The sequence below is a fragment of the Pocillopora verrucosa genome, chromosome 2, assembly GCF_036669915.1.
Source record: "Pocillopora verrucosa isolate sample1 chromosome 2, ASM3666991v2, whole genome shotgun sequence".
NCBI classification, from domain to species: Eukaryota; Metazoa; Cnidaria; class Anthozoa; order Scleractinia; family Pocilloporidae; genus Pocillopora; species Pocillopora verrucosa.
This window is the reverse complement of record NC_089313.1, coordinates 4,362,816-4,376,702: the sequence shown is the minus strand read 5'-3', so window position 1 is coordinate 4,376,702 and position 13,887 is coordinate 4,362,816. Positions and strand designations below refer to the sequence as shown.

The 13,887-nt window shown below is 41.7% G+C and overlaps 1 protein-coding gene across 1 annotated transcript in view; it reads right to left on the bottom strand.

Annotated features, from left to right (window-relative positions):
• Positions 1-13,887, bottom strand: part of LOC131792717 (uncharacterized) — a 93,015-nt gene that overhangs the window by 29,289 nt on the left and 49,839 nt on the right. The window contains exons 67-83 of the mRNA XM_066162338.1: positions 13,575-13,652; positions 12,334-12,966; positions 11,425-11,451; positions 10,384-10,923; positions 9,940-10,017; positions 8,834-9,448; positions 8,062-8,133; positions 6,919-7,554; positions 6,601-6,642; positions 5,372-5,920; positions 4,917-4,994; positions 3,554-4,189; positions 3,206-3,259; positions 2,370-2,918; positions 2,009-2,053; positions 901-1,536; positions 174-236 (exon numbers count right to left, since the gene is read on the bottom strand). Of these exons, the coding sequence (XP_066018435.1) occupies positions 174-236; positions 901-1,536; positions 2,009-2,053; positions 2,370-2,918; positions 3,206-3,259; positions 3,554-4,189; positions 4,917-4,994; positions 5,372-5,920; positions 6,601-6,642; positions 6,919-7,554; positions 8,062-8,133; positions 8,834-9,448; positions 9,940-10,017; positions 10,384-10,923; positions 11,425-11,451; positions 12,334-12,966; positions 13,575-13,652 (5,331 nt within the window). The remainder of the gene's footprint in view (positions 1-173; positions 237-900; positions 1,537-2,008; positions 2,054-2,369; positions 2,919-3,205; positions 3,260-3,553; positions 4,190-4,916; positions 4,995-5,371; positions 5,921-6,600; positions 6,643-6,918; positions 7,555-8,061; positions 8,134-8,833; positions 9,449-9,939; positions 10,018-10,383; positions 10,924-11,424; positions 11,452-12,333; positions 12,967-13,574; positions 13,653-13,887) is intronic.

Genomic DNA, 13,887 nt, shown 5'->3' with positions numbered 1-13,887 from the left:
TTCGAGGCAAATTTGATTCACCCTTTTCAAGAACACGCACATAGGAGCTGAAAATCTTTAAACATACATCTGTACTCTAAAGCGACTTTTTATGCCAAAAATCTGTAATCTGTAGTAATTTTTTACCTCGCCCTTTAATCTTATGGAATAATCCTTTTACTCAAATTACTTACTTGGTTTGCCTGGACGGAAGGGCACTCCACCTGGAACCACAGGGCGACCAGGTGTTACAGTACCTACAAGTTTTAAATGGAGAGGATTCACTATGTTAAGAGGATTCTAGATTTTTCTATTCAAGTCCAATTAAGCAGTAGAGTTTATGTTCGCGTGCATAAATATGTTTTGGGCCTGACTCAGTATCATTTTAGCCCAAGCCGTTAAGCGAGATTTACAGTGAACTCTGAGAAAGGCCTAAAACATACTTTTGCCCAAAGCATAGATCGTGTTACTATCATTATCACTTTGGAGGGTAATGAAAAAATTAAATGAAGAAAAAAAATTTGATAGAGTGACGCGAGCGTGCTAGCGGGATAAAAGCCGTAATCTTCACTATGGCTCGCAAAATGCGACACAATGCCAGACAGAGGTTATACTACTAAAGCGTTTGGTTCACAGTTTGCAAATCTTTGCCACAGATACCGGTTTTCAAGATTTCCTGCATTCCTTTCGTTATAAAAATAAAAATCCCAGACTCACTAAATCCAAAATATAACATACAGTGGTGAAAATCTGACTCCCCCTACACCCGTACTTTTCGTTCCCAATGATGAGTTACTTGGAGGGGGAATTTTTTTTTCGATACCAAAACTGACAAGGTGAAAAGAGGGAAACGATTAAATATTTGTGACGAGGACTGATAGTTTCACAGACAGTTAAATAACACACTACTAGGATATTTACTTTTCAAGAAACATCTTCTGCTTCGAGCTGCAATCTGTCTGGAGTTCAACGCCACATTGTACACCTGCATACAAGAGATTCTCCCTTTGAAGAAGCGACTGTCACCAACCCTTGCACCCATCCTGACAGGATAATTTGTTGCCATTCTAAATATTCCAATGCGCTTTCGCGCAACCAGTCTGCTATTCAGGTACAGCTTAGCCGTGCCGCTCCCGCCATCATAACTCGCAGCTACGTATTGCCACCTTCTGTGCGTGATGCCGCGGTATTGAATGTCAGGAGTGAAGCGGCGTCCTTGACGACGCGTGAACCGTGCAAAGAGAGTCGTAGGTGATGTCATCCAGAGATGGACGCCCCAGCCATTCGGCATGTAGTTGAAAATAGGACCCGAACTTCCTTCATGGTAGATCCAAGCCAATAGAGTGATAGATCGTTTCGTGTCAAGCTTGCCTCTGTTGGGAAACTGAATGAAGCTGTTAGGCTTACCGAAGAACTGGGTGGCGGTGTTAGGTCGCCCGTCTGGACCGGTTGCATATCTGACAAGACCTCGAACTCCGGGAGGATTGGAGAAGACGCCGATGTCTCTTCCCTTTGTTCGATAAGACAGTGGATATAAAGCCATGGCACGTACATAACCTTTAAATTCAAATAAATTGTGATCTTAATTCGTAAAGATTTTACTTATCCGTTTGAACTACATACGACGCAACATAGTAAAGGGATAGATTGCTGACCATTGCCTAAGCGGCGCGAATAACTTAGGGGTTTTTTTCGATAAGAAATCATAGGGGAGAGTGTCCACTGTTCTCGTCAAAGCTACTTGCAACAGCGAAAAAATTAAGGCGGCGAAGCGTCTACTGATCCCTTTCAATTAGACGAAATAAAGTACGCTTTCCTTCATGGGGAAAATTTGCGTCACTCATTAACTTGTGAGAAGTGGAGCTAAGAAACAATGGCCTGGTAAGTTATTATTTGTGCTACTGTTTTCTCTCATTACTCTCAGCCCGAGTGTTCCTTTGTACCTTAACATCATCGGAAGCAATAATCAACCAAGCAGGTCTCCAGAGTTTACAAACTGATGTAATCAGCTAAGTGTTTTGTTACTTACGCGCTGGACGGGAAGGTTTTCCTGGTTTGCTTGGTTTGACAGCACCTTAAAAGCATTTACAAGCAAAAAAATGTGAAATGCTTGTGAGTGATTATTACATGTTTTTCATCGTGTTACACTTCGCTTTAATAAGGCACAATTATTTGCTATTATTTCGCTATTTACTACAAATAGTCCATAATACGCTAATCATTTCTTTAAAACCTGTCTGATCGACAAATAAATACTTCAGGAAGATTCAATGGATTTTGATCGTTGTGGAAAGCATGGAGGAAGCTCAGTCTGAAGATTTACGATGAAAACGGAGGGCAACATCGATCCAATTTGTTGAGACAGCGGAAACAAAGATAAAGAGCCTCACCTGCGCATGCCTTTGTCTTAATAATCCTGACAATGGACGGCAAATTCCTAAATCCCGCCGTGAAGACATGCCGTCTTGAAGACGCGATATGGATCAATTGGTTAATGTTGTATCGCTTGCCAATACCGACAGCAAATAACACCACGCCCTGTTTTTTTAGTGCACGTGCAGCTCCGCTCACACGGTCCTGGGAACGACCATCCGTCATCACAATCATGACTTGCTTACGGTGTCTGTGCTTGCGCCTAAACAGAGTCCGCTGGGCATAGTACATTGCCATGCCTGTTTTAGTGCCTCCTCGTGGATATCTAATTCTGTCGATAGCTTTTAAGATATCACGAGCTCTACTGTAAGTGCTGAAGCTGAATATAAGGCGAGGACGGTGGGAGAAAAGCACCACGCCGACTCGAGTAAGTCTTTGAGAGATTTTGAAGGATACGACCATTCTTTTGACGAAATCTAGACAGCGTTTGAAATTCCCTTTGCCATACGCCTCAATACTGCCGGAGCCATCGATGAGGAACGTCATGTCGATCTTGGCCAGGCAAACTGCGAGAAAATAGAAGAAATAAAAATTCAAAAAGAGCCTGTGCGCAGCATGAAATTAAGCTGCTTTGTTTTCTTTCCTCAAAGTTCATACATTCTTCTTCAGCCATACTTTTACGGTTTCTTGACTGGTTTCTCTCTCTCATCAGCATGTTGATATAAAATATGAAGCAACGCCACCTCAACAGATGATAAACGATTACCAAATTCACTGCAGCCCAGAAATCTTAGGATGATAGTAGTTCCACAGGCAAAAATGCTATAAATGCAACAAAGACGTTGTCGGTTACCTTTTCCTGCTGGACGGATTGGACTGACTGGAACACCAGGAATAACAATAGGACCTGAAAGTGACATACCTTGTAAGAATAACTAAAACCTGTAACCATCTGTATAATTGTGAAGGTGAAAACTACGTGAAATCCTTGGAATCTTGCACACGTATTAAAGTTGAAATCGTTTTGTTTCCATGCATTTCCTAGTTCTCTTGCCTTTTTATTCCACGTTCCGATTAATTGGTTAATTATGCCGAACATATTGTGAAGTGAGGCCATGAAACACCTTGGCATATAAAAATAAATGATTACCAGATAAAGCTAGTGCTAGTACTATGCTTCAAACTGAGAGATAACACATACCTTTTCTGAAGCATCTGGTCTTTCGGCGTAAAATTTGCTTTGCTGTGAGAGCGCGATCATACACTTGCATACACGAGATTCGTCCCTTGAAATATCTTCTATCGCCAACACGGGCACCCATTCTGACCGGATAATTCGTTGCAAGTCTGATTCTCCCGATGTACGTCGTCGCTGTAAACCTGCCATTAACGAACAACTTCGCTTGCCCTTTGCGCTGGTTGTAACTTGCACCAACGAACTGCCACCGACCGGGTAAGACCCTCCTGCTCATAACCGATTTGGTGGAGCGAAGCCGTCCACGGCGCGTAAAGCGGACAAACAGCGTTCTAGGTGAAACCATCCAAAAGTGAACACCCCAGCCATTTGGCTTGTAATTAAAAATGGGGCCTGCTTGTCCTTGGTGGTAGATCCACGCTAAAAGCGTGATGGAACGTTTTGTGTCTATTTTGCCACGATTTGGAAATTCAATGTAACTGTCTGGTCGACCAAGGAACTGATATGAGCCGTACGGTTTCTTATCAGGTCCTGGAGCAAATCGAACATTCCTAGCGAATCCTGCCGGGTTTCCAAACAAACTGACATCTCGTGTCCGTGTTCGGTAGGTCAGCGGGTATACTGCAGAGGCGCGAGCGGGACCTGTAAAAAAGTAGGAAAATGGCACGTGAGATAAATACATATGCAATGGAAGCAGCTAAGGAATTTGATAACTAGGAATGACAAATTACAACCTTACCGCCATTTGAAATTAGATCATCGCTTATTTACGCGAGGTCAAATATGAACAACTAATGCGCCAATACGCCACGAACAAAGCGCTTTAAATCAAGAACTCGCCTTGTGTGCATAGTGCAAGGTATAATATTAGCAACACTGGGATGGATAAGTCAGTAGTGACTTATGTTCAGTCATCAACAGACTATAGCTATCAAATTCAGAGCAGCGCCCGTGGTGAGGTGGCATCGCTGAATGATAAGAAGCGGACGCTCAAGAAAAGTTTAAAACAAATTATATATTGACCGACAAATTTTACAGCCGACTACGTCAGTTGAACATCTCGGAAAAGCAGCGGCTGGTTTTAAAGAAAAGCTATAATTTGAAAAACACCTCCTCCTGTCTTTGACCTTTACACCCTAACCTCGATATGCGTATTCTCCAAACTGTTCTCTGTATATTTCCTAAGGTGCTGACAAAGAGAATTTGTTTCACAAACAAGAGCTTCTTTAGTTCGTGATCATTTCCTCTATCCTTGTGACCTTAATTCGGGATTCGGGGATGATATTGTAAGGAGAAACTTGATGCTAGTCAGTCTTAGGAGTTATAGAGTTAATGTTTTTATTTTAATATCATGGTAAGCTGCACTTACGAGGTGGTCTGACTGGCGGTCGAGCCGTAGGCCTTACGGGAGGTCTAATGGGTGGTCTCACTGGTCTCACTGGTTTCACTGCAACGAAATTAAGATTAATAAAATAACTTTCCTCACAAGTACCTAAGTAATGTGTGACCATGCAATTATCACACCATGGTTCATTACATAGTCACTACGAGCGGATTTTTTTCAATTTTTATTATTTGACGAAAATCAAGGAAATAAACAATCCTCGCAGGAGAACTGTATTTTAAGAACTGCGCTCAACTAGTATCTAGGGGGAGGGGGCCAACTAGTATCTAGGGGTGGGCTCTGGTTTTTTGATATGCATATTTTAAGAAATTTGGGAAAATGCATCCTAGAAGTAATCTCCAAGAAATCGATCGTAAGAGCGATTCATTCAAACAAAATAAAAAGTAATTCCACGATCTTGGAGACAAAGATAGCCATACCTTTGCAAGCTTTAGACTTTATCACTCGAACAATATTTTGCAGATTCCTAAATCCCGCTACGTAGACTTGTCTCTTTGTGGAGGCTATCTGCATGAGCTGTCCAATGTTGTAATTCTTTCCAATTCCAATGGCAAATACTTCTATTCCTGCGCGCTTTAGTGCCAGTGCACTTCCGCCCACGCGGTCATTGGATATTCCGTCAGTCATCACGATTAAAACTTGCTTGCTGTTTCTGCGCCTGCTATTAAACAGGTTACGCCGGGCAAATGACAAAGCGTAGCCCGTCCTGGTGATGCTTCGGAGGTATGGAATACGGTCAATAGCTTTCATGAGATATCTTTTGTTGTTGTATGTGTTAAAACCAAACACTTTACGAACCCTTCTTGAATAAACAACAGCTCCAACGCGAGTGTAACGCCTTGAGATTTTAAATGAAGCCACTAATCTCTTGATGAAATTAAGGCAACGTTTGAAGTTCCCTCTGCCCGAGGCTTCGATGCTTCCGGAGGCGTCGATGACGAAACCTAAATCAATCTTGGCTACGCAAACTAAAGAGAAAAAAGTGAATAAAGGGGGTTAGTTTCTAAAGACACTGTAGTGGTGCGTCGGTGGGAGAGTATAACAGGGTAATTTAGTATTATCAACTCAGCTGATAATGTAAATTGGCCATCGTGAAGTGTGGAAAGGCTGACGTTTCGAGCGTTAGCCCTTCGTCCATCGTTCTGACGGTGGCCAATTTACATTATCAACTCAGTTGATAACATTGAATTACCATGTTATACTCTCCCACCGACGCAGCACCACAGTTTCTTAAGAAACTCACCCCTTCATAAAGAGAGAAAAAACTGACTAAAAACCTGCAAGAATAAATCACGACTATTAAGAATGCATAAAACGCACTACATCTACGCAAGGTTGGTTATCAAAAGGATAATAATGATAAACAATAATGATCGTAGAAAGCTTAAGTTTTTCGGATCTCTTCTAAGGTAACACAATCGTCCTTATAACACTTATCGGATACGAGCTTTATTTTGAGTAAAAGACTTTAAGAGCTCGTTGTGTTTGAAAGTAGAGTTCGTCAGAATGTCGAAATATTTATGCCATATGGAATAAATCAATTTCGAAGAAGAAATTCTTTCTCATGGATACGATGGGTGAGACCTTGCTCAAACCAGCTCTTGCGAGGAAAGCAGTTAAGCATTGTAAGAAAACACGTGATAAATACCTGGTCCAGCTGGACGAATGACCGGTGGAACGATGATGGGACCTGAAACGATAGCAATAAGATAAAAAAGTAAGGGTTTGTAAAAAGCCATCGATCCATATTAATTCCAGTGCACTCAGTGAATTCTACTAGAGCATTTAGTTCGTTTTACTTTGAATATTGCGCTAAAGATCTACAGAAAGGGAAATGTTGGATCACTCTAAACAGCTCCGTGACCAGATCCATACATGGCAGTCGCGAAATACATTTTCTCTATCGCGAACAAATAACTGCAACGACGTTAATCTTCCAATTTATACATCAGTCACTGCAATTTACCTCGAGTGAAGCATCTCTTTTTCCGACGTAAAATTTGTGATGCTGATAAGGGCTGATCATACACCTGCATGCAGGAAATACGACCGAAGAGGTAACGCCTATCACCAGCGCGAGCTCCCATCCGTACAGGATAGTTCGTGGCCAGTCTAATCTTTCCAATGCGCCTACTTGCAGTAAACTGCCTGTTCACAAATAGCTTAGCAACGCCAGTTGTGCCATCGTAAGTTGCACCAACAAACTGCCATCGACGATTTAGGACTCTGGTTGTAACCGCCGCTGTAAATCGCCTTCCTTTACGACGCGTAAACCGTACAAACAGCGTCGTCGGTGAAACCATCCAAAAGTGCACGCCCCAGCCGTTCGGCATGTAGTTGAATATTGGTCCTGCACGTCCTTCGTGGTAAATCCATGCCAGTAAAGTAATGGACCGCTTAGTGTCGAGTTTACCGCGGTTAGGGAACTCGATGAAGCTGTTTTGGTGTCCGAGGAATCGCGTCGCTGTGTTGGGTCTTCCGTCCGGGCCTGTTATGTACCTGACGCTTCGAACGCTTCCCGCGGGATTACGATACAAACTGAGGTCACGACCACGCGTACGCAAACTGAGCGGGTATACAGCCTGAGCTCTCGGGTTGACAACTGAAAACGTAAACCAAAAGGGTGACACGTGCCTCTTTCAGAAATCCTGATTTATGGAAAAATGCTAAAAATTGCTTAACTTATTGGATCGGTACAGAAAACAGTTAGTGTATTTCAGCATTTACGATGATAACAAAGTTTAAACTTAAATATATCTACAAAACCAAAGCAAACAACTGGAGAGTTAGCAACACCAATTTTTTTTTTGTCGTATCATAATGTTTATTTGTAATATATGAATTCGTTAAGATGGAAACTATCGTCCATCGATCTTAAGTTGCTTTCGCTTAGGAGAATGTTATTATTTTTTTTACAAGGCTGCTGTGATTCTTTTCATTTAATATGAAGCTCATATGGAGTGCTTTCGTTGTAATTCCACCCGGTTAAATGAAGTGCCATTTTCCTCTGTAATATCTTTCAGTCTAAAGTGTTTAAGGGTAGAGAGACTAATGACGACATTTACTTCTGATATTCCCCACTTTTTATTTTTATCCTTGTTTTCCTTACCTGGACGAACTGGGGGCTTACGAGGACGTGTAGGGCGAACCGGTGTTGGTCGTGCGGGAAGTGGATGCACTCCTAAAATGCAATATACAAAATAGTTTGGTCACAAAAAAGGCCATTTTTAATTGACTGTCGGAAGTTATCCAGGGTTGTATTGGTTTTACTTCACCCTGCTATGTGATTAGTTACGAGACAACGCATCACCTCCTCAGCCAGTGAGATTCAAATTAAAGGCAGCTGCGACAGAGGCCCTAAAGGTTGAGGTTGTTTTCGCAAATATACTTTCAGATCTCATTGACAGTGACCTTTTTTTTTTGGCGTTTTCAGTTACTGTGATTCTTGTTTGAACAATGAGTGGCAAAAGGAGTTGGCAAGTCTCTAATTAGAAGGTGGTCGACAACCCTCCATTGAATATATAAAACAGAAATGAGATAAGTTACTCGAAAGTTCCCCTCTCCCTCTCTGACAATGTTGTATTAAATTAGCTCCATGAGCGAGGCCCATCAATTTCCCTCCGAAAGCTCCCCGTGACGTGAAAATATCAATCTTTTTTTAATTTTTGACTCACAAGACAGACCTCGCCGACTGCTCCTAGTATAGGCAACATTGAAAAGAATTGGGGGGGGGGAGGTGGAGACAAATGAAAGTTATGGTATTTATTCAAAAAGAGGTAGAGCGTGCTACTCGTTGTATGCCAGCTATTGTTCATTTATTCCTCCCCGAAGCGCGTGTTTTACGAGTGTAAAACAACAGACAGTTACAAAGTTTCGCTTACCTTTAAAGCATTTTGTCTTTCGCTTGATGATCTGCCACCTGGACAGAACCCGTCCATAAACTTGCATACAGGAGATTCTCCCACGGAAGTATCTGCTTCTTGCAGCTCCCATGATTGCAGGAATGTTAGTACCAAGACGAACTCTTCTGAGCCGTGTGCGAGAAACGAGTCTTCCATTCACATAAATCCTTGTTTCACCCGTTTTCTGTTCATAAGAGGCAGCTACAAAGTGCCATCTTCGGTAGCGCAATACTCCGCGCGCCCTCAGTGGGCGAATTCTGCTGTTCCGTGATCCACGCGGGAAAATTCGTATAAACAAACTACGCGCTCTACCGACAGAGAAATCGACGCCGTATTTGAAGATCGGTCCAGGGCCCTCTGGGTAAAGCCAAGCAAGTAACGTTATTGCCTTTTGTGCATCTAAACGACCGCGATTTGGGAATCGGATCAAGCTGTTTCTCCGACCGTAAAACTGGTATGATGTACCGGGTTTTCCGTCAGGTCCGACCGCAGGCCTCACAAAGCCAAGAATGCCCGGTGGGTTTCCGAACAGACCAACGTCTTTTCCTTTGATTCGGTACTGAAGAGGATAAATTGCTAAAGCACGCGCAGGTCCTAAGGAACATATAAAAAGACAACGGCTGATTGGAGTCAAATATCAACCCATCCCTACGTAGTAATATGCTAGATTCACTGACTTAGATTTTTAAAAACAATGGTGATTCATTTTAAGAATTATTGAGCCTCAAACTTAATTCTATAAAGGAATGTGTGCCTGATTATCTTAATGCAAATCTGGCAAGGAACCGCAAACAAAAATGCTGCCAGTGAACGTATCACGTTTTCAGTTTTTTAAAATCTTGTAGAACAGACTCTCATAAATTGTGGTATGCTATTACGCATCTGGCACTGTGATGATCTATTTTAGATGATAATCGATTCAATTATTGGTTTATTCAATTATAACCTATCAATCAATTTAAAATTGACGGTTGCAAAATAGGTGAGGTATCGCACAGCAGCAGGATGCACTGAAAACATAAGTTCATGGAAAAATTGTGACTTGTAAAACAGAGTCTTTGGAGACAAGCTATAGAGACACTTACCGGGCTTCGGAGGTCGACGAGTTGGTGGACGTGTTGGAGGCCTGGGTATAACTGGTTTGACAGGTGTCACGAATTTATCTAAAGTTAATGTAAACACGTTTTAAGCCGAACAAAGTTTAAGTTATATTTATATATTATCTAGACTCAAACAAGTCGCAATCTGTTATCCTTCATAGTTTGACAATTTTTTTTTCGAGGAACGGAATCGCATATCAAAACGACAAAATAAAATAGACGCCAGGAACAGATACCAAGATCGACAGAAGTAGACGGAAAAAGATGCATCCTAGCTCTACAAAATTAAACGCTACAACGCAGAACAGAATTCTTCATCACCGAAACTAAGGTGAAATAATAATAAGCCGTTGTTGGACTGATTGAAACCAACGAAAAAATGGGACGAGGAAGGTAAAAAATTAGGAAAAACTGCAAGGAGCTACCAACCTGACTTGCAGACCTTCTTTTTCATGAGTGTAACCAAGGACTCAATATTCCTATACGCTGCTGTATAGACATGTCGACGATCAGTAGCAATGTACTGCAGCTCCCTAAAGTTGTAACGCCTTCCTATACCCACAGCAAATACTTCTACTCTTGACCTTTGAATCAAAGCTGTTGCACCCCGGATATCATCTCTGGACGGGCCAGTGCTCGTCAAAACCAGGACCTTTCTCCTTGAGGTCCGGCTTATGATGTTCCTGTATGAGTACTGCAAGGCAGCCCCTGTATAACGAGCTCCGCATACACGTTTCATGTTTTTGATGACTCTGATGACGTAGGACTTTTTGGCGCTGAAACTGATTAAGAGTTTGGGAAACTTCGCGTACGTAATCAAGCTGATTCGTACTCGTTTAGCGGAGATACGCAGCTCGCTAATCAAACGAATCAGGAAGGTCTTCAGACGGAGGAAGTTAGCTTTGGTAAAGCGGTCGTTTTCCGTACAAGCGTCTATAACAAAGGTGAGGTCGATCTTGGGTTTACAAACTGAGAAAAAAGGGGAATAAAAAACACACATTATTACAAAAAAATATTTTAAATTAGCTTTGAGCAATATACTTTAGATTAAGTGAAGGTTGGTCAAAAGTCAGCAATGTAACTTAACCAGTCTGACCAATAACAACCGACTTACGCCATTTGAGTCTCGTTGAAAATAACATCACGGCTAAACTGACCAATCAGTTTTAATACACGAACCAGAATTATAACAATCGACTGAAAAAACTCTCCTCTTGACTCTGATGATGACGGACGATTAAACTACACGATCAATTGTAAATTATGATAACAGAGTTTCTTTAGTCCAATGGTTCACTTCTGTACACTTTGGTGTTAGTTCTTCGATTTTATCAGTGAAACGGGCTATTTGACCAGATATGTAAGATAAGAGCTAAACATTATTTATATCACGAAGGGGATTCTAGCAAGACGGTATAAAAGAGTACCATCAGTGGCTGTCAATAAGCAAGAATATATTAATTGTCTGACCTTTTCCGGATGGTCCTGGCGGTCCACCTGTGGGAGAAAAATAAACATGATTTGGGAATCATGCAAGTTTTTCTATAAAGATTTTATAACATTGAAAGGTATGGAATAAATTTGAGGTACACTTTTAAAACGCATGGGAAAAAACTTTGGGAAAGACTGCAACACAGACAGATAGAAAGCCAGAGAAATTGAAAAACAACCAGATGGACAGATAGATAGAATGACCGACGGACGGACGGTACGGTCAGATGGAATGGTATATGGATTTGTATACCTACGCCACATAAGGAGCTCTTAAAAGCTCGCTAAGTAGCGAGTTTGCATCAAGATCATATTATCTTTTGGGAAGAAAGGGGTAAAATTTTTAAACAACCATGCTGATTTGTCACTCTATTTAGCATCTTTGGTTTAATTGTTTAATTTGGGACATTGTAAATAAATAAAGGTATAGAATAACTCAATGAAACGTGAATGAGTACCAGAAGACTACTTAAAAAAAGCCACCAAAAGAGTTGAACGCTGGACTATCTAGAAAAAATCTAACTGAGAAAGAAAATAGACGTTTTAAAATTTAGAACTCCAAATATCAACCTTAACCATTCATTCGCGGTGGCTTCAGCAAAGGCAAACATTAAACTCAGCCCACCAGACAGACAGACACACAAACAACCCGACAGAAAGGCCGACAAAGGCAGACAGTAAGGCAGATAAAGGCAGACATACGGACTGAAGAATAGATGCATAAACAATAGACTGGCAAATGGAGAGACACACGGACAACTAGACAGTAAATACAAACACGGACAGACATAACGACACACACTGACAAGTAGGTGCACAAACAATAGCAGAAGGATACACAAAGAGACAAAGAAACAAATTAAACAAACCAACAATTAAGCAACCTACGTCTAAAGCAGCGCTTCTTCCTGCGTGCAATCTGATTGGGGTTCAATGCCACATCAAAAACCATTACACAAGATATGCGCCCGCGGAAATACCGCCCATCTCCTATCCTGGCACCCATCCTCACAGGATAATTTGTCGCTAGACGAATTCGGCCCAATCTCCTTTGCGCTATTACTTTACTGTCTAAATACAACTTTGCATAGCCCGTATAGTGGTCGTATGTGGCAGCAATGTACTGCCATGTGCGAGGTTTAATACGAGGACTAGCAAGAGCAGTCGTGGATTTTCTTCCTTGTCGACGCGTATAACGTACAAAAAGCGTTCGCGGTGACACCATCCACAAATGCACTCCCCAGCCGTTTGGCATGTAGTTGAAGATCGGGCCCGCACGTCCCTCGTGGTAGATCCATGCGATGATTGTGCTTGATCGTCTCGTGTCCAATTTCCCTCTGTTTGGGAACTGTATGTAGCTGTCACGGCGTCCAAAAAACTGGTATGAACCTCCAGGTAATTTGTCAGGGCCTGGTGCTGATTGTACGTAGCCAAGCTTTCCTGGTGGGTTGCCGAACACACTGATGTCACGACCTCTGGTACGCGAGGTTAGAGGGTAGAATGCTGAGGCTTTAAATGGTCCTTGAAGAAAGAAAAATGAGAACAAAACATTTATAACGCTCAGGTTCAATAAGTATCAGACTGAACAAAGTAGCGACTTCTTACAAGAGGCGCAAAAGCAAAGCGACATTTACTCCGCACTTCTTGATGTTATTGTATCCCAGGCAACTCTTTGGAAGACGCAAATTCTAAAAGAAGAGTAAAAGGTTCGCTCCTCTGAACATTCTCAGGCCTTTTTCAATTGTTTGAAGATTGATTAGAGATTCGATAATCTAGTATTATCAACTGAGTTGATAACGTGAATTGGCCACCATAAAGAGTTTCGCAGCTGACATTTCGAGCGTTGGCCCCTCGTCAGAGCAATTGGAGGAATTGTGGGTTGTGTGTGTGTTTATATGCAAAAAATGGAGCTACGCTATTGGTAGGAATACAGTGACGAGAAAAAAAGAATAAATTAGTTAATTAATACGGGCTCGTTGATACTGTGGGGATTAAGAGTACCGATTTGAAAGATAAATTTTTGTTCTAGAGTTTTGCGGCATTCAAGGTTCGTGTCGGCTTCCTAGACATGGACATGTCACTGTGTTTTGAACGATGATTATGTTATATTGTATACATGTAACCCTTACCTTTAGGTTTTGTTGGTGTTGGTGTTGGTGTTGATATTGGATGTGTCGGCGTTGGTGGCTTGGGTTTGGTTGTGGGAACTTGGAAAAGACATACACAAATGAGACTAGTTAACTAAATAATCAACTCTTAGGCAAAAGAGATATAGCGAAGACAAGTAAGCAGAGGAAAGCACAGGAAAACACCAGAGTTCAGATATGTTTTGTTTCCACGTTACTCTGCAGGCACATTGATTCTAAGACCACATTTTAGGAGTGTTATTACAGTCAAATTGTGCTAAGATGTCTGAATTGATCCATCTGTAATTGAAATGAG